This window comes from Macaca mulatta, chromosome 1, assembly GCF_049350105.2.
Source record: "Macaca mulatta isolate MMU2019108-1 chromosome 1, T2T-MMU8v2.0, whole genome shotgun sequence".
NCBI classification, from domain to species: Eukaryota; Metazoa; Chordata; class Mammalia; order Primates; family Cercopithecidae; genus Macaca; species Macaca mulatta.
Window position 1 is genome coordinate 43,725,968 of NC_133406.1, and position 18,232 is coordinate 43,744,199.

An 18,232-nucleotide genomic window follows, 5' to 3' on the forward strand; every position below is an offset into this window, starting at 1 on the left:
TTGCTGCTTCAATATATTAGTCGAAGCCTGCCAGAGCTATTTACCATCTCAGGACAATTTGTTCACTTCACTTAGAAATTAGAAATGTGCTCTGGCCAATAAATCTAAATTTATTTTGTAGTAGTCATTTTGCTTAATGGAAGTGTTTTCCAGATGTTGCCTAAGTCTAGTCGTCTGGGCCCTCTTCCAATAAATGAGGAAAGTTTGATTTCATAGGTTGTCACTGTTGATTTTGTCTAACCTTTGGACTAATTGGTTCATCCCACTATATTTGCACTGATATATAAGACTTCCAGGACATGGGATAAACTCATCTATCCTTTACGGGTAAGTGTCAAAGTTAACTTGCTTCATGGAATTAAATGTGTTTTCATTAGAGGTATTTGAAAAAAATGTATAAGGATAGTAGTTGGAAATTTTTGAAAAGGATTATATTTATGCAATACACCTGTTGGAAGTCTCTGAATTTATATTGAGAGTTAAGGAAAAGTTGGAACAGTAACTCCATGATGCTTATTAAATTACATTTCAATGACACGGGTTATTATTTTCCTTAAGATAAAATTTTAACATTGCACTGGTAAGTACATGCTATACTTTGACTAGAGTTTTAAGATAAGTCTATTCTATGTTAGAGATTTCTTAAATATCAAAACTGTCAATAATATGGCTGAGGGTGACGTGATTTGTTCTGCATAAAATTAAGTCTAATGGTCAAATATTTTCTATAGAATTAAAGGTGATTTAAAGTCTTGTTTCAAGAATAGCATGGTTTTATTATTAAGTTACATTTTTAAAATTACTGAAACATGTATAGTGCAAGCCTAAGTTAGTGGTGAGATGAAAGAGCAGTTTTCTGATACCTTTATTTTATTTTCAGGAAGGGTACCTACGGTACCCGAAAACAACCATGGCGTGGAAAACACTTCCCATTTACCTGTTGTTGCTGCTGTCTGTTTTCGTGATTCAGCAAGTTTCATCTCAAGGTAGCTTAACCATCGAACATACTGTTATTTAACAACTATTGCTAATCATTCAGTCTTGATTTTTATAACAACAGAAATATATTTCTAAAAATTTATATTTGCTTGAGTTTAATATATCGTACAACCTTAAAATAATATACAACATGTAGCCTGTTTATAAGTGCTTCGGAATTCTCATCTTTTTCTCCTTTTGAGAGTTTTGAGCTTCTGTAAATAATAATTTTGGTACTTGTTATTTCTATGGTTCTCCCAAAAGTTTAAAAAGTGCAGACAGTTCATCATAAATTTATGCTGGAGCTATATAGTATCATAAAAATAACTAAAAAGAACAATATTTAGATAACATATTTTTTGCCTATATGTTGAACAATTTGGTCTTTTAAATTAAATAAATTATTGATAACTTATTTTGGCATCATTTAGGCATAGATACCATATTATTATAAACTACAGCGTTTCAAATGGCATTTTATTAGTCTTGAAAATGTTCTCTTTTTCTTACAGGAACTATTCATCCAGGTATGGACAAATACAGACGTGACTGTCATTTTGTATTATAACATTAAACTTTTCACAGTCCTCTAAAATAGGTCCTGGATGAACAGTTCTTGTTATTCATTTTTTAGAGAATGTTAAAGTACACTCAGTGTAATCACATTAGTAGAAGATGCTATCATGCCATCTAGGTGGATTAAGAGTAACAATGCCAAGCTTTGGATTTTTCTTTTCTTTTCCTTTTGTTCCCCTTTGATAAACAAAAGCTGAGAGAATAAAAATCAAGATTCATGACAGTTATGATGAAATTCCATTTCTAAAGTAAACATTTCCAGTAAAATACGAAGATTCTGATGAAACCTGAACAAGAGTGGTAACTGTCTGCATAGGCATAAGTTGCAGAATTGTTTAGATAAGAAAAGATGGGAAAACACATGAAAGCAAATGTGAATAGTCAATGAGAATGATGACTACTCCAGTATCTCCAGACCCTTCGGCTTTCGCATAACAATATGACAAGGTTCAAAACACTGGGGGCACTTTCTAAACTGCTTTTTGCTCTGTAATACAATTGGTTGTTCACTAAAACGGTGCTACTTTAATTTTAATTTTCATTAAATAAATGAAATTAAAATTAACGGGGCTGAGTGCAGTGGCTCACACCTGTAATCCCAGCACCTTGGGAGGCCTAGGCGGACAGATCACCTGAGGTCAGGAGCTCAAGAGCAGCCGGGGCAACATGGCAAAATCTTGTCTCTATACAAAATACAAAAAATCAGCCGGGTGTGGTAGCGTGTGCCTGTAATCCCAGTTACTCGGAGGCTGAGGCAGGAGGATCTCTTGAATTCAGGAGGTGGAGGTTGCAGTGAGCCGAGCTTGCTCCACTGCACTCCAGCCTGGGCAACAGAGTGAGACTCTGTCTCAAAAATAAATAAATAAATAAAAGTAATGGTTATAATTAATAGCAATAAAAGTAGGACAGACACCTAGTCTATGAAAACAAACCTTTCCTGTAAGGATGATTTCCTTTTTTTTTTGAAACAAGATCTTGCTTTGTCCCAGGCTAGAGTGCAGTGGCATGATCTTGGCTGACTGCAACCTCCACCTACCAGGTTCAAGCGATTCTCCTATCTCAACCTCCTGAGTAGCTGGGATTACAGGCCCCTGCCACCATGCCTGGCTAATTTTTGTATTTTTAGTAAAGATGGGTTTTCACCATGTTGGCCAGGCTGGTCTCACCTGACCTCAGGTGATCCGCCCGCCTCTGCCTCCCAAAGTGCCAGGATTACAGTTGATTTCTTATTTCAGAAATCTGCCAACCATAAAAAAAAAAATCTCTTGATACTGTCTTGTCTGCTTCTCTTGCTTTCTCAACCTCATCTCATTCTCTTTTTTCTTTATATATAATATATGTATTTATATACATACACTATATATACATTTTTGTATGTGTTATGCATTCACGTATGCAAAATGTTCTGAAAGTTGTCCTATAATTTACTGTTTTATTTGCATATTCAGACCTTGGCATTCCTGGACTCTATTAAGATTTGTTTTCAGTGTGTTTCAACATTCCTCTGTGGATTTAGGACATTGCACCTGCCAATTTCTGTTCCAGAGATGGATTCCATTGTCACATTCCTGCAGCCATTTCTCAGGGAGGGTTTTAAGGTGGTGTTTTCCAAATGACTTTTTAAAAATATTTGAGAATGAGTATGCTTTTATTATTGTTTGCTTATTTGTTGCCTGGAGAATCTCTGTTCATGACCTTTATAGTTTATTTTAAGTGTTCTCACTTTAGCAGTGGTTGTAAGCATCTGGCTTCCCTGACATTTTAAAAATCCAGTTATCCCCACCAATTAAGAAAGAAAAAGCTCAGTAAAGTTTGTGCTGGTGCAACTGGCTTGCTTTAAGCTTATCATCAGGAATGGGAGGCGATGCGATGGGTGGAAAAATCTCAGGCTTGAAATAAGAGATATCAGAGTTCAAATTCTGGATGGATTGTTTACTTAAGGTGATCATAAAATGTATTATCTAAATTAGGACAATTATAAGAGTAAATGAGTTCACTACAAATAATTGGAAGGTATTAATTAGCCTACGATGCAGATACACTGGAACTATTAACTAGCCGTGTGATAATGAGCAAGTTGTCAAAATTTCTGTGTTTCAGCTTTCTTATCTCTAAAAAAGGGCTATTAAATCCTGGAAACATTTTCATAAGCATTAGAGATAATGTATGACTCAGTACCTGGCATAGAGAAGCTCAATAAATGTCAACTGCTAATCATCATAGCCACAGCGTTGGTAGTAGCTGTAGCTGCCACCTCTCCCTTAGGAATATCACCCTCTTCAGGCAGAGCCATTACTTTACCTGCTTTTCAAAAGTGTATTTTTTATCTCAATCTAGTGAAGAATAAAGTGACATAACTGAGATCACCTAAGACATCAGCCAAATATCAGCTGGGCCTATTGCTAACATCATTCCAACACCTTCTCGGTCAATAAAATTCTCTCTCACCAAGCAGCTTCGTCCCCCTCATTAGATTGCTCCCTTTCTATAAAGTGGTTTGGCCATATTTACGCCAGTATTGTATAATTTTAGATTTATCAAGCTGTGCAGGGAGATGTGGGGAAGGGTATTCTAGAGATGCCACCTGCAACTGTGATTATAACTGTCAACACTACATGGAGTGCTGCCCTGATTTCAAGAGAGTCTGCACTGTGGGTAAGTCCTGAGAGCGAGTGTCTCCTCTGTTAAGCAGCTCTGTGAGTCTGTGAGTGCCCCCATGCACCCTCGTGCAGTGCTGTCTGTGAGACTGAGCCTCCCCTTGCACCCACTTGCAGTGATGTTTTCCCACTGTATCACTTCCTTTGCTTAAGTGCCTTTTCCTTCACTTGCATAAATGTTGCAGCGCGTTGTACCTAAGGATGGTGTCAAAGCTTGTGATTACTGGGGAGGGTAAGGGGAGCCTGGAAATCTGTCACTTGCACAAGGTTATTGACTAGTTCCAAGTAAAATGTCTTATTTTAAATAGAGAAGATACGGTGAGTCAGCAGTCATTAAGTATAGAGTAAAGAGTAATTATTTACAATCAGAGATGTCCTCGACTAGTGATGAGGTCTTTCAATAGTTTCGTCCAAAGAATACATGAGCGTGGAATAATTTTGTCTATTATTTGACTTTTTGATGTTAATACATTTCTAAATTACCTAGAAAAGGCACTTTAAAGATCACGTGCTAGTGTTTAATGATGAATTTCAGTTAAACTCGAAGGTCTGAATTTTAAATTGTGAGTAGTGTTTCACTTGAATATATTTTGGACCATTTTGTTATTAACACAGAAACATTTCCTATTCAATTTAAGAAAATTATAATTAAAATTGTTTGAAAGGTATATTTGCTTTAGAATTTGAATGTGAAGGTGAGGAATACATTGTACAATTTATGTATTGGGTGGGTAATTATTTCAAATAGGCCTTGGTAAGTCCTGGTACCTCTAACCAAGGCTTTTTAAATTTTCCTGTTTTAAATGAGTAGTCCTCCCTAACATAGTCCACACTATAAGATTAGGCTGAAAGCTTTCAACTATACACGTTTCTCAGTTTGTCATAATAAGGGTCTCTGCATTACAAATGATTTTTAAGCCTCAAAAGTGGCCCATTTATAGGAATATATATATATATATACACAGATATATATTTATATGGAATATATTGCTGAGATCTGTACATTCAATTACTGTGAATCTATTACAAAGCAGTGTGTGAAGAGGAGAAGGATGAAGAGATTTCATATTAAGTGTACCTCACTATTTAGACATTTCCCGATTTTTCATTGTTCATAAATGTGAATAACTTAGGCAGCATCAGGACGTCTTGAACGGCAAGAAGAGTGGCCCTCAGTCACCATATTTCTTTTTTGACTTGGGCTGTCTCCATCTGGGATACTATCTCATTTTTCCTGGATGATGTACTTCAAATTTTAAATAAAAGACTTAGAAATGAACTTTTGGAAACCTAGTCGAGTCTAAGGTGGGAAATGGCTGTCAAATACACGGGCCTGGCTTCGCAATTAATAATCTGTAACTTCTTGTTTTGCTCTGGGTAGAGCTTTCCTGTAAAGGCCGCTGCTTTGAGTCCTTCGAGAGAGGGAGGGAGTGTGACTGCGACGCCCAATGTAAGAAGTATGACAAGTGCTGTCCTGATTATGAGAGTTTCTGTGCAGAAGGTAAGCATCACAGTACCAACCAATGCTTCTCAGTACAGGCAGATCTATGCACCGACCTTAGCATCACTGCTAATGTCTAACATGCAGTCCATCTCATGCCTTGATTCTACTAACATATAAGCTATTTCGTAACAATTTTGTGTTGTGGAGATTAATTAAAGAAGAAAAGCGCCTTGCAACAGCAGCACCCCCAGGCTCAGCCAGGCTCCAGGAGCACAAGATGTTGCCAGAGGGGAAAGACAGAGGATGAGGCTGAATGCACATGTCTTTTTTTTCTTCAGATATGGTTCAATTTCAGGTTAAATCAACAGTAATCAACTCACTTGATGATTTCTTGTCTCACCCTTGCTGACTTCACAAAGCCAACTATCCTTCGAGCTATCTGTGCTTTTGGCCTCAGTGTTTGAGTATATATTTAAGGACACAAGCAACACTTTCAGCTTCCCTAAGCAAGTAAATTTATGAATTAGTTTAAGCCATTAAATTTATAGGCAAATCTACGTAACACGTTGTTAACTGTCATGTTCCTTCCCATTTCTGCAGTCTCTTCAGCAGTCTCTATTCCAATACATGTGCATGGTAAAGTCAATAACAAGCGATATTCCCATCTTAATATCATCTTCTCTATTTATAGGTCTTGAAGGACTACTCTAGAATATAACAAAAGGCTCCAGATTTTATAGAAAAAGATTTTAAAAACATACTTAAATACTGAATTACTTTCCTTTACCAAACGGCTGTTCTTAAATTCTACTTTGTTAAAACAAGAATATTTGTGGAGGTGAAGACAAGCTTTGCTTGCATAATCAATCTTATCATTTTATTTAAACAAGCCTTCACCTCCTGCTTGTTTAGAACAGTGAAGAAACAGAGTGGAGAACTGTTAATCAGCAGAGTTGAGAGAAGTTTCTTAGCCGTTCAATGTTTTCATGGGAAAACATTCCAAAAATAATGAAGACAACACCCTTGTAATAAAAAACTCAGAGCTCACCCTTCCTGCAGCTTTTAGCAGGTCCCATGATGAGTGACACATATTTACTCATTACCCTAATTGTTTTGGCTGTGAGACAAGAAAGCTAAGAATTTGTTTTGGGCAGAGGATGTGTAGGGAAGGAAGATGATTAGAAAGTGATGAAACATTGAGAGAACATTTTGATAAAGATAATACTTTATGCTAAGAAATGTTTGGTCAGCTTACTTAAAGTTTAGGTAGAACTCAGTGAAAAAAAAGATGAAGGAAATGCTGGCCAACTTTCTTTACAGAATTCATAAGATAGTCAGGGTCCCAACTTAAAATAATAAAACCACTCAGAATCTCAATACTTTATTGTTTAAGTATAATAACCCAACTATCTTGAGATTCACCACCTAGTTGTTTCAGTATAGATACCACTTACAGGTGTCTATACATCTAAAAATCATAACATTTCAAGAATTGAAGGAATCCCAGCCATCCAAGTGTCTCTGAATGGGAGAGAGAAAACAGAGTTCAAGAGGTTAACCGTTCTGGCCAAGAGCACGAGCTAGTACATGGCAGATCTGTTTCTCAAATTGAGATACTTGACATTTTTGTTGGGTGGCAAGAGAAATGAGAGGGGCAGTGGCCAGTTCATGGAGACTATAGCAATAGGGTTCTGGGGCGATGTTGCTGGGAGCAGCACAATTTATCACAACTCTTCTGTACCCAGAGAGTCCCCAATACTCTCTGTTTTCGTATCCTTCATTAGTCCCTCTTGTTCCTAATGATTAAAAAAAAATTTTTAAAGTTCCGTGTTTTCTCTTCTAGACTGAGAAGCAGAAGAGGGAAGGGGACTAAAAGGTTAAAAAGATACACTCCAAACCATTAACAGTTGTATCTTTGGGAAGGGAAGCACATTTGAGGAAAAGCATAATGTGAAGGTGTGAACTTTTCACAAGAATATTCATGTGGAACTTTTGTAATTAAAAAAACAAAGGACAAATTGGTATCATTTAATTTAAATGAATATTAAAACAAAAAACAAATACTAAAACAGAAAAAAAATTCTGAAGGCAAAGACTTTTAGAAATCATCTTAAATAAACATCTTAGTTTGTAGACAGGAAGATGAAGTTAAGAGAATTATTTGCCTAAGGTCACAATGGTAGAGGCTCGTAGGTCTAGGACTGGAATTCAGGTCTTCTGATTCCTGAGACTTTGCTCCCTGTCATAACTTACAACAATCTGAGAACTAATATTTTATAGCAATGCACCCTTAGAATAAAATGGAGTCATTCGTGTTGGGCTGGAGCCTGCCTGCACTGGCTGTCACCAGCATCTACTCTTGAAGCTAGATGCATCTGTGCTTTTCACAGTTAGAGCTGCTGATGAAAACAAGATGTTAACTGACTTGTCTTGCTTGGCCTCAGTGCATAATCCCACATCACCACCATCTGCAAAGAAAGCACCTCCACCTTCAGGAGCATCTCAAACCATCAAATCAACAACCAAACGTTCACCCAAACCACCAAACAAGAAGAAGACTAAGAAAGTTGTAGAATCAGAGGAAATAACAGAAGGTAGGAAGATGACAGATATAATCAAAGGAGCTTTCTTAGATGAAATAACTTGTAGGTGACTGCTTATCTAAGCCCATTCTCAGAGAACAGGGTAATCTTAGGAATCATGAGGCTCATTACACTTGAAGGTTTTAGACTTTGCTTTTAAGTAAAGTTTAAGACAAAGTATAAACTCTCAGGTCTTTCTGTATTTACCAAACCCAGCATGAGTCTGGGTTAAAACAAATCAGAAGGGACACATCTTACTGTAAAAAACAAAAACCATCCCATGAGTTTCTTTGCAGAATAATTTGATTCTGTGTTTTGGAGGATATGGGAAAGTTGAGAGATACTAGTAATACTGCTAGTATCTGTGATAAGCCCAGGTGCCTTGCTTTTAACTGACAGTTGAAAGGCAGTTGGTCATATTACTAATAAAAGCAAAATCCAGATACTTGTAGATTAGTAAATAGCAATTCTTGCTGTATTTAGACTGTCAGTTCTTTTTTGTTTTAAATCAAGTTGGTGTGATCAAACTTTCTATTTGATTTATAGAACATTCTGTTTCTGAAAATCAAGAGTCCTCCTCCTCCTCCTCCTCTTCCTCTTCTTCTTCAACAATTCGGAAAATCAAGTCTTCCAAAAATTCAGCTGCTAATAGAGAATTACAGAAGAAACTCAAAGGTTTGAGCATTGATAAAGATCAAAGACTATATCAATGCCATATTAACAATGATTATATTTAAGAGTAGTGCTTGTTGATAGAATGAAGACATCTCAATATGGGGTGGGGGAATATAACTTTAAAACTATTATCTTAGAAAGTACCAAATGAATACTTACTACAGGAAATTAGTGCCAAGCAGCTCAGAAGCCACTCTAAAAGCAAAGGATAAGAAGATGCTGTAGCAGTGACTGTGGAACCACAGGATGGCACCAGAGATGATTATTTATGGCGTTCTATTGTCACTCTTATTTACTTGATATCATTTTGCTTCTTCCCCTTCATCTTCCTTGCATCTTCATTTTCCCTTCCCCAGCTTTATTTTAACAAACATTTATATACTATTGTTCTAAGTGTTTTACAAGTATTAATTCATTAAATTCTTACAAACCTCTATGGAAAAAATGTTATCCATATTTTACAAATCCTCTTTATTTTCCTAGTAACTTATATATCTGGCTGATTTTTCTCTAGTAGAGACTGTGCTACAGAGTAGGCTATTATTGCCTGAAAAGAGATTTCCTTTGCTGTTTATTATTTCCTGAAGTTCTGGTTCTAAAATATATTCTCTTTCTCCAGGAAATACTGAATTTTTGGATAAGGGAGTTTTAAAGAACTCTAAGTGGTTGTGATTTCCTCCGAAGCATTCTCTCTAGATAAATAGCCAGATATTTAATCTTTTAGTCACCCAGAAAATCATGCACAAAGCCACCCTTGGGCTTTGTAGTTCACCTGTGGGGTAGCTGCTATGGGAAAGCCTTGATAAATACTATCTTTTTGCTGCCATGGCACCCTAATCTCCTACTTATGTCCCCTGGGACTTGCAAGTTTAGCTGCGCAGAAGAAAAGGAGTGGCTAATAGCCCTATGTATGGGAACAAGCCTCAAGCAGGGACTGTGCGGGTGACTGGGGCAGATTGCTCAGAGGTAGCTGTAGAGGCCTCTGAGATAATTGTTGCAGCAAGATGGTAGTACTAGGTTTCCAGGAGGAAGGAAGGGACACTGGGCACTGAAGAATAAGACTAGAAAAGTGGGGGGTAAAGAACATTAATATAAACAGATGAATTAGTGTTATTTGTTGTGTTGCTAATTTCAAAGTTGCCACTGACTTACATGTATTAATTGTATAGAGTTTAATTTGTGCTTTCTCATCTCTCATCTCATTCATTCCCTAAAACAACTCAATAAGATAGGTTGAGTATTTACCATTTTACAACAAATTAAAGGACATAGTAGAGGTTAGCAATTTGCTTAGAAACACACAACTAGTCAATGATAAAAATGGGATCTTTATCTCACTATTAAAGAAAAAAAATTCTAAAATAACAAGATGTGTTTTTTCTCCAGGAAAAGATAACAAGAAGAACAGAACTAAAAAGAAACCTACTCCCAAACCACCAGTTGTAGATGAAGCTGGAAGTGGATTGGACAATGGTGACTTCAAGGTCACCACAACTCCTGCCACGTCTACCACCCAACACAATAAAGTCACCACATCTCCCAAAATCACAACAGCAAAACCAAAAAATCCCAGACCCAGTCTTCCACCTAATTCTGATACATCTAAACAGACATCTTTGACAACGAATAAAGAGACAACAGTTGAAACTAAAGAACCTACTACAACAAATAAACAGACTTCAACTGATGGAAAAGAGACTACTTCAGCTAAAGAGACACAAAGTGTAGAGAAAACATCAGCTAAAGATTTAGCACCTACATCTAAAGTGCCGGCTAAACCTACACCCAAAGCTGAAACTACAACCAAAGGCCCTGCTCTTACCACCCCCAAGGAGCCTACACCCACCACTCCCAAGGAGCCTGCATCTACCACTCCCAAAGAGCCTGCACCCACCACCACCAAGTCTGCACCCACTACTCCCAAGGAGCCTGCCCCAACTACCCCCAAGGAGCCTGCACCCACCACTCCCAAGAAGCCTGCACCAATTGCACCCAAGGAGCCTTCACCCACCACTACCAAGAAGCCTGCACCCACCACTCCCAAGGAGCCTTTACCCACCACCACTAAGGAGCCAGCACCCACCATCCCCAAGGAGCCTGCACCCACCACTCCCAAGGAGCCTGCAACCACCACTCCCAAGGAGCCTGCACCCACCACCACTAAGGAGCCTGCACCCACCACCCCCAAGGAGCCTTCACCCACCACTCCCAAGGAGCTCACACCCACCACTCCCAAGGAGCCTACCCCAACTCCCCCCAAGGAGCCTGCACCCACCACTCCCAAGGAGCCTGCCCCAACTCCCCCCAAGGAGCCTGCACCCACCACTCCCAAGGAGCCTGCCCCAACTCCCCCCAAGGAGCCTGCACCCACCACTCCCAAGGAGCCTGCCCCAACTCCCCCCAAGGAGCCTGCACCCACCACTCCCAAGGAGCCTGCCCCAACTCCCCCCAAGGAGCCTGCACCCACCACTCCCAAGGAGCCTGCCCCAACTCCCCCCAAGGAGCCTGCACCCACCACCACCAAGAAGCCTGCACCCACTACTCCCAAGGAGCCTGGCCCAACCACCCCCAAGGAGCCTGCACCCACCACCACTAAAAAGCCTGCACCCACTACTCCCAAGGAGCTCACACCCACCACCACCAAGGAGCCTGCACCCACCACTCCCAAGGAGCTCACACCCACCACCACCAAGAAGCCTGCACCCACTACTCCCAAGGAGCTCACACCCACCACCCCTGAGGAGCTCACACCCACCACCCCTGAGGAGCCCACACCCACCACCCCTGAGGAGCCCACACCCACCACCCCTGAGGAACCTGCTCCCACCACTCCCAAGGCACCAGCTCCCACCACCCCTAAGGAGCCTGCTCCAAAAACTGCTCCAACCACCCCTAAAGAGCCTGCTCCAACTACCCCTAAGGGGACTGCTCCAACGACCCTCAAGGAGACTGCTCCAACTACCCCTAAGGAGACTGCTCCGACTACCCCTAAGGGGACTGCTCCAACTACCCCTAAGGGGACTGCTCCAAAGACCCTCAAGGAGACTGCTCCAACTACCCCTAAGGGGACTGCTCCAACTACCCTCAATGAACCTGCACTCACTACTCCCAAGCAGCCTGCCCCCAAGGAGCTTGCACCCACCACCACCAAGGAGCCCACACCCACCACCTCTGACAAGCCCGCTCCAACTACCCCTAAGGAGCCTGCACCCACTACCTCCAAGAAGCCTGCTCCAACTACTCCTGAGACACCTCCTGCAACCACTTCAGAGGCCTCTACTCCAACTACCACCATGGAGCCTCCCACTAGCCACAAAAGCCCTGATGAATCAACTCCTGAGCTTTCTGCAGAACCCACACCAAAGGTTCTTGAAAACAGTTCCAAGAAACCCAGTGTACCTACAACTAAGACTCCTGCAGTGACTAAATCTGAAATGACTACAATAGCTAAAGACAAGATAACAGAAAGAGACATACGTACTACACCTGAAACTACAACTGTTGCACCTAAGATGACAAAAGAGACAGCAACTACAACAGAAAAAACTACCGAATCCAAAATAACAACTACAGCCACAGAAGTAACATCTACCACTACTCAAGATACCACACCATTCAAAATTACTACTTTTAAAACAACTACTCTTGCACCCAAAGTAACTACTACAACAAAAAAGACAATTACTACAACTGAGATCATGAACAAACCTGAAGAAACAGCTAAACCAAAAGATAGAGCTACTAATTCTAAAGCGACAACTGCTAAACCTCAAAAGCCAACCAAGGCACCCAAAAAGCCCACTTCTACCAAAAAGCCCACTTCTACCAAAAAGCCAAAAACAACACCTAGAGTGAGAAAACCAAAGACGACACCAACTCCCCCCAAGATGACATCAACAATGCCAGAATTGAACCCTACCTCAAGAGTAGCAGAAGCCATGCTCCAAACCACCACCAGACCTAGCCAAACTCCAAACTCCAAACTATTTGAAGTAAATCCAAAGAATGAAGATGCAGGTGGTGCTGAAGGAGAAACACCTCACATGCTTCCCAGGCCCCATGTGTTCACGCCTATAGTTATTCCCGGCATGGATTACTCACTGAGAGTACCCAATCAAGGCATTATCATCAATCCCATGCTTTCCGGTATTTAGAATCAGTTATTTTCATTTTTAAAGCTGGTAATGTTAGTTTACATCTATATGAACCAGAATGCCTTAGTTTAGTATCACTCGACTGAGATGTATTACCTGACCTGATTAACTTGTGAAGTTTTACAGCTTCCGTGTAGGTAAGCAGAGGCGTATAGTAAGTTTATTCATTCTTTAGGAAATTAATAATTTAGGGTTGGGAATTTAGCATGTGTGTGTCAATGAGCAGCAGAGATGGTACATCGAATGTCAAAAAAAATTTAGTTGGGAGTCTATTCTTAAAAGTACAATGCAAAGCAAAAATGTGTAGTATAATTTTCCAAACTAACCCAAAGGGAGGGCAATCAGAACTGAAAGATGCAATTTCACATTGAGTTCATACATCCAATAAATGTCTAGTTTACATGAAAATCTAGGTAACCTGGCCCATTCCAATTCATCATAATTTATTTCATGTAATACTTTTGAAGAGTAGCATCTTTAAGTAAAATGGAATTATCAAGTATATAACTATGCAAACGCGTCAAATTCTGTTCTTCAAGATCTTAGAAAAGGTAAACAGGAAATAGAACCCTGTGGAAAGACTTGAAAAAACATACATACTTTTCTCATTTTGTTCTATATTTGTTTTGTTTTTGTTAATTTGTTTAGATGAGACCGATATATGCAATGGTAGGCCAGTAGATGGACTGACTACTTTGCGCAATGGGACATTAGTTGCATTCCGAGGTGAGCTATGTACACGTTTATTTTTCTTCTCATCATTCTGTTTCGGCATTTATGAGAACCAAAGTCATGGAAGAGTGCTAGTTTGGGTTGTTTTCTGGAGGGGAATCTGACTGATAAACATACCTCACAGGAGAATCTGAGAGTAATAATGGAAATATTGGATTAAGAAAATTAGACAAAGTAACAAAACAAAATCAAGACCCTGAACTGATACTACTGAGGTTTTTTTCCTACTGTTAAGATTTAAAAGGTAGTTCAATTTTTTTTTTTTTTTGGGGCGGTTGTTAAAATTTTAATTTCATACCAAATGAAATGACATCAGCATGCATATTCGCTGCTTTATTTGAAAATAACATCTCAATTGTGATGTGTTTAAGTGTTACACTCTGTCGGAGGGTAACAGAAGAAAAGTTATTTCATGTTAATTCTCTGCTGTACTCTCTGCTAGTCAGTCTTAACACATATTTAGATTAAATGTGAAAATAATTCCTTTTTGTAGAGGCTAAAGAGATGTTAGCCATTAAATTATAATTCTTTAGTTCTAAGAGATAAAGAAATTGAGAACTAAAGAGATAGTAAGTCACAAAGCCGAAAGGCTTTCTTGAGACAGGGTCTCCCTCTGTCACCCAGGCTGGAGTAGAGTGGCACAATCACGGCTCAATCTCCTGGTCCCAAGCGATCCTCCCGTCTCAGCCACCTGAGTAGCTGGGACTACAGGTGTGCGCCACCATACCTGGCTAATTCTTGTATTTTTTTTTGGTGAAGACAGGGTTTTGTCATGGTGCCCACACTGGTCTCAAACTCCTGGGCCCAGCCATTTACCCACCTGGACCTCCCAAAGTGCTGGATTACAGGTGTGAGCCACTGCACCTGGCCCAACCAATAGCTCGTTCTAAAGAAACTAGAAAACTAAAATATCTCAAAGGTTATGCTAACTTTCGGACTTGGGAAATACCTGCTCTCAGAAATGTTCAAACACTACCTTTTGGATCTGACTAAACTTCCAGTCATACAATGCATAAGAAAACTACATTTTTTTTTTTTTTTTCCATTTTGGTTTCTTTTGTGATAGGTTTAGCATTCAGCTTGTAGGCTGATGTTTTTCCTTAAATTTTAGGTCATTATTTCTGGATGCTAAGTCCATTCAGTCCACCATCTCCAGCTCGCAGAATTACTGAAGTCTGGGGTATTCCTTCCCCCATTGATACTGTTTTTACTAGGTGCAACTGTGAAGGAAAAACTTTCTTCTTTAAGGTAACACAATTATCTTTGTGAGAGAAATTTAATTATAATTTGTAAATGCATTGTTTATTACAACATATATCACCTTAACCTCCAATATAAGTGTCCGCACTTTAAACTATCATCAAAATTTAATCATAAGCAAGTTTGATAACATTAATGGTCAAAATTCAACCATTCAACTAAGTTAACATGTTCTCTCTATACTTAAATCTAGAAATGAGTTCCTAATCTTTTTTCCCAAAGCTGGTAACATAATTTTCTCTTTTAAATTATTAGGATTCTCAGTACTGGCGTTTTACCAATGATATAAAAGATGCAGGGTATCCCAAACCAATTGTCAAAGGATTTGGAGGACTAACTGGACAAATAGTGGCAGCGCTTTCAATAGCTAAATACAAGAACCGGCCTGAATCTGTGTATTTTTTCAAGAGAGGTATGTGCTACATAACTGACAAGATTACAAAACTTTTAAAGAATTACACTCAGCATTTTATTATTGAGTTTACTGTTAAAAGATATCTTTAATGGCTGGAATCAAATATTTTCAGTGACAAAAATCAAAATTGAGGGTAGCATTCTTATTGTCCTCAATTTTTACTTAGATTTCTTCACAGGCAAATCACAATTCATTTGAGTTTTCAGGTCACTGATAGAATGTTTTACTTTCGCTTCACAAATGTGCATGTCATCCTTGCACAGGGGCCATGCTAATCTCTGTATCATTCCAATTTTAGCATATGTGCTGCCAACGTGAGCACCTGTCACTTTCAATTGAAATTAAATATATAACCATGTAATTGGCTGCATCTATTCATTCAACAAGTATTTCAGGGTTTAATAATTATTTTTACAATACCCTTGGCTAACAGCCATTAATATCGACATATTATATGAAAAACGAAACAAAATTTTTTCCTATACATTGTAAAAGTTGCTTTCCATCTTTTCTGAGGGGATTAAAATTTTCATTTTCCATGTGATATTCTAACACATAACAGGTGGCAGTATTCAGCAGTATATTTATAAACAGGAACCTGTACAGAAGTGCCCTGGAAGAAGGCCTGCTCTAAATTATCCAGTGTATGGAGAAACGACACAGGTTAGGAGACGTCGCTTTGAACGTGCTATAGGACCTTCTCTAACACACACCATCAGAATTCACTATTCACCCGTCAGACTGGCTTATCAAGACAAAGGTAACATTTTTATTCTGTTAAAAAAATCCTTAAACATAAGTAGATGTGATACAGTTTCTTATACAGTAAGGCTTATGAAATATAGATACTGATCAAACAGCCCTAATAATTTAAGCTTACTGATGAAAAACTCATCCACTTGCCTTAGTGAATAACCAAAGACCAATACTTTCTTTTTCCTTGTGGGTAAGGAAAGCAGTTTGTTCAGGTTTGTCAGTTATAACCAATACTATTTATCAAGTACGTCTTACCAAGAACTATTTTTATATACCAATCTATAACCTTCAATAGTTCTACATCAGAGGGCAAAAACTGAGATTAAAACTCAGATCTGTCTGGCCCTTCCCAAGATAGTACATTGCCTTTTAATCTGGTATCTTTATTATTAAACATGTCATCTACAGGTTTCCTTCATAATGAAGTTAAAGTGAGTACACTGTGGAGAGGACTTCCAAATGTGGTTACCTCAGCTATATCACTGCCCAACATTAGAAAACCTGATGGCTATGATTACTATGCCTTTTCTAAAGGTAAGTTATTAACTAATAGTTTCCCAAGGAGGTGATATCATTTGTGAAAATAATGAAGATAAAGTAAAAATGCTGGCTGCAATGATGACTGAATGTGAGAAGTTACACTACGATACTTAATTCTAATTGCTGTGGAAACGAGTTAAGACTTTTGCTTTAATTTCAATTAAAATGAATGGCACTGCAATTCAATTCTGCTCTAACCTTTATGAGATTACGATAAAACATCCAATTACTAGAGTAAAATTGCTACTGACGATAATATTTTACTTCTGTCATTTGTGGCATTTAACAGATAGCTTGTTTGGCACAAGGTTATACTGATTTGCATCATTGCAGTCTGTAAGATCAGAAAAGAAGTGCCTGAGAAACTAACTTTATCAATTAAATTGTGTTACTCAGGATGCTTTTCTTTGAAATGCCCAGAAATCTAAGTTATTTTGCCTGTAATTCCATAATATGAATGACACTGGCATGTATTTTTTAAAAAGAATAAACCCAAGTAAATTATTTTTCAAACTTGGTTACTCTTTAATGCTTATTTCATAAACGAGAGTTGAATCTGATTTTACAAAAAGATGGTGAAATGTCAATCTTCTGAAACATCAAAAAAGCTGAAAGGTTGGAAAGTCTAGGCAATTGTTTTTCTTTCTGTTATAAAGTTCAAATTAATTAGTAAAAACATCTCTATTAAAATGATAAACATTGTCTTTGAGCATAATAGTCAATATAAGTTATTTTTTAGTTTGGGCATTGTTTTCTTTTAACTAAAAAAATGTTTTCTCTTCCATTTAGATCAATACTATAACATTGATGTGCCTAGTAGAACAGCAAGAGCAATTACTACTCGTTCTGGGCAGACCTTATCCAAAGTCTGGTACAACTGTCCTTAGACTGATGAGCAAAGGAGGAGTCAACTAATGAAGAAAAGAATAATACATTTTGACACTGAAAAACATTTTATTAATAAAGAATATTGACATGAGTATACCAGTTTATATATAAAAATGTTTTTAAACTTGACAATCATTACACTAAAACAGATTTGAAAATCTTATTCACAATTGTTATTGTTTACAGACCAATTAATTAATATTTCCTCTATTTATTCCTCCTCTCCCTCCCATTGCATGGCTCACACCTGTAAAAGAAAAAAAAAATAGAATCAAATTGAATATATCTTTTAAGAATTCAAAACTCATGTATTCACTTACTCTACTTCATTATAAAAAATATCTAGTCATTATGGATATAAAACTGTTGGGTATTCTACAACTTCAATGGAAATTATTACAAGCATATTAATATTTTTGTGACATAAGTACAATCTAAAAGTTATATTGGAAAACATGGAAATATTAAAATTTTACACTTTTACTAGCTAAAACATAATCACAAAGCTTTATCCATTGTATAAAAAAAATAACAATATAATGGCAATAGGTAGAGATGTAGAGATACAACAAATG

General features: G+C 38.1%; 2 protein-coding genes and 1 non-coding gene across 9 annotated transcripts in view; 1 reads left to right on the forward strand and 2 right to left on the reverse strand.

The window, feature by feature from the left end:
• The first annotated feature begins 212 nt into the window (after positions 1 to 212).
• PRG4 (proteoglycan 4) lies at positions 213 to 17,753 on the forward strand. Of its 6 annotated transcripts, XM_028851468.2 has the most exons (13): positions 214 to 327; positions 881 to 986; positions 4,087 to 4,209; positions 5,593 to 5,712; positions 8,100 to 8,249; positions 8,784 to 8,912; positions 10,299 to 13,058; positions 13,715 to 13,792; positions 14,910 to 15,046; positions 15,314 to 15,470; positions 16,036 to 16,233; positions 16,638 to 16,763; positions 17,559 to 17,753. In XM_028851468.2, the coding sequence occupies exons 2-13, from the start codon at positions 911 to 913 to the stop codon at positions 17,654 to 17,656; spliced, it is 4,152 nt and encodes a 1,383-aa protein (XP_028707301.2). In that variant the 5' UTR covers positions 214 to 327; positions 881 to 910; the 3' UTR covers positions 17,657 to 17,753. The 6 variants fall into 6 exon arrangements, with proteins under 6 accessions (XP_028707307.2, XP_028707301.2, XP_028707309.2 ...); XM_028851474.2 differs by lacking the exon at positions 4,087 to 4,209 and having other exon boundaries at positions 213 to 327; XM_028851476.2 differs by lacking the exon at positions 8,784 to 8,912 and having other exon boundaries at positions 215 to 327.
• On the reverse strand, positions 15,688 to 15,795 carry LOC114674887 (U6 spliceosomal RNA). The gene has a single exon (XR_003725975.1). It is a non-coding gene; the product is annotated as a U6 spliceosomal RNA (small nuclear RNA).
• Positions 17,704 to 18,232, reverse strand: part of TPR (translocated promoter region, nuclear basket protein) — a 62,888-nt gene continuing 62,359 nt past the window's right edge. For both annotated transcript variants that reach the window (XR_013417135.1, XM_015121836.3), the window contains exon 52: positions 17,704 to 17,904. Coding sequence is in view for 1 of the 2 variants with exons in the window: in XM_015121836.3 (XP_014977322.1) it covers positions 17,849 to 17,904 (56 nt within the window). In the remaining variant the exon portion in view is untranslated. The remainder of the gene's footprint in view (positions 17,905 to 18,232) is intronic.

Bases quoted from the DNA above. Each gene is read 5' to 3' on its own strand.
- PRG4 (XM_028851468.2), top strand. From the start codon at position 911: ATGGCGTGGAAAACACTTCCCATTTACCTGTTGTTGCTGCTGTCTGTT. The intron at 15,471-16,035 runs GTATGTGCTACA...AACACATAACAG, and splicing joins TGTGTATTTTTTCAAGAGAG to GTGGCAGTATTCAGCAGTAT. The intron at 16,764-17,558 runs GTAAGTTATTAA...TCTTCCATTTAG, and splicing joins TTACTATGCCTTTTCTAAAG to ATCAATACTATAACATTGAT.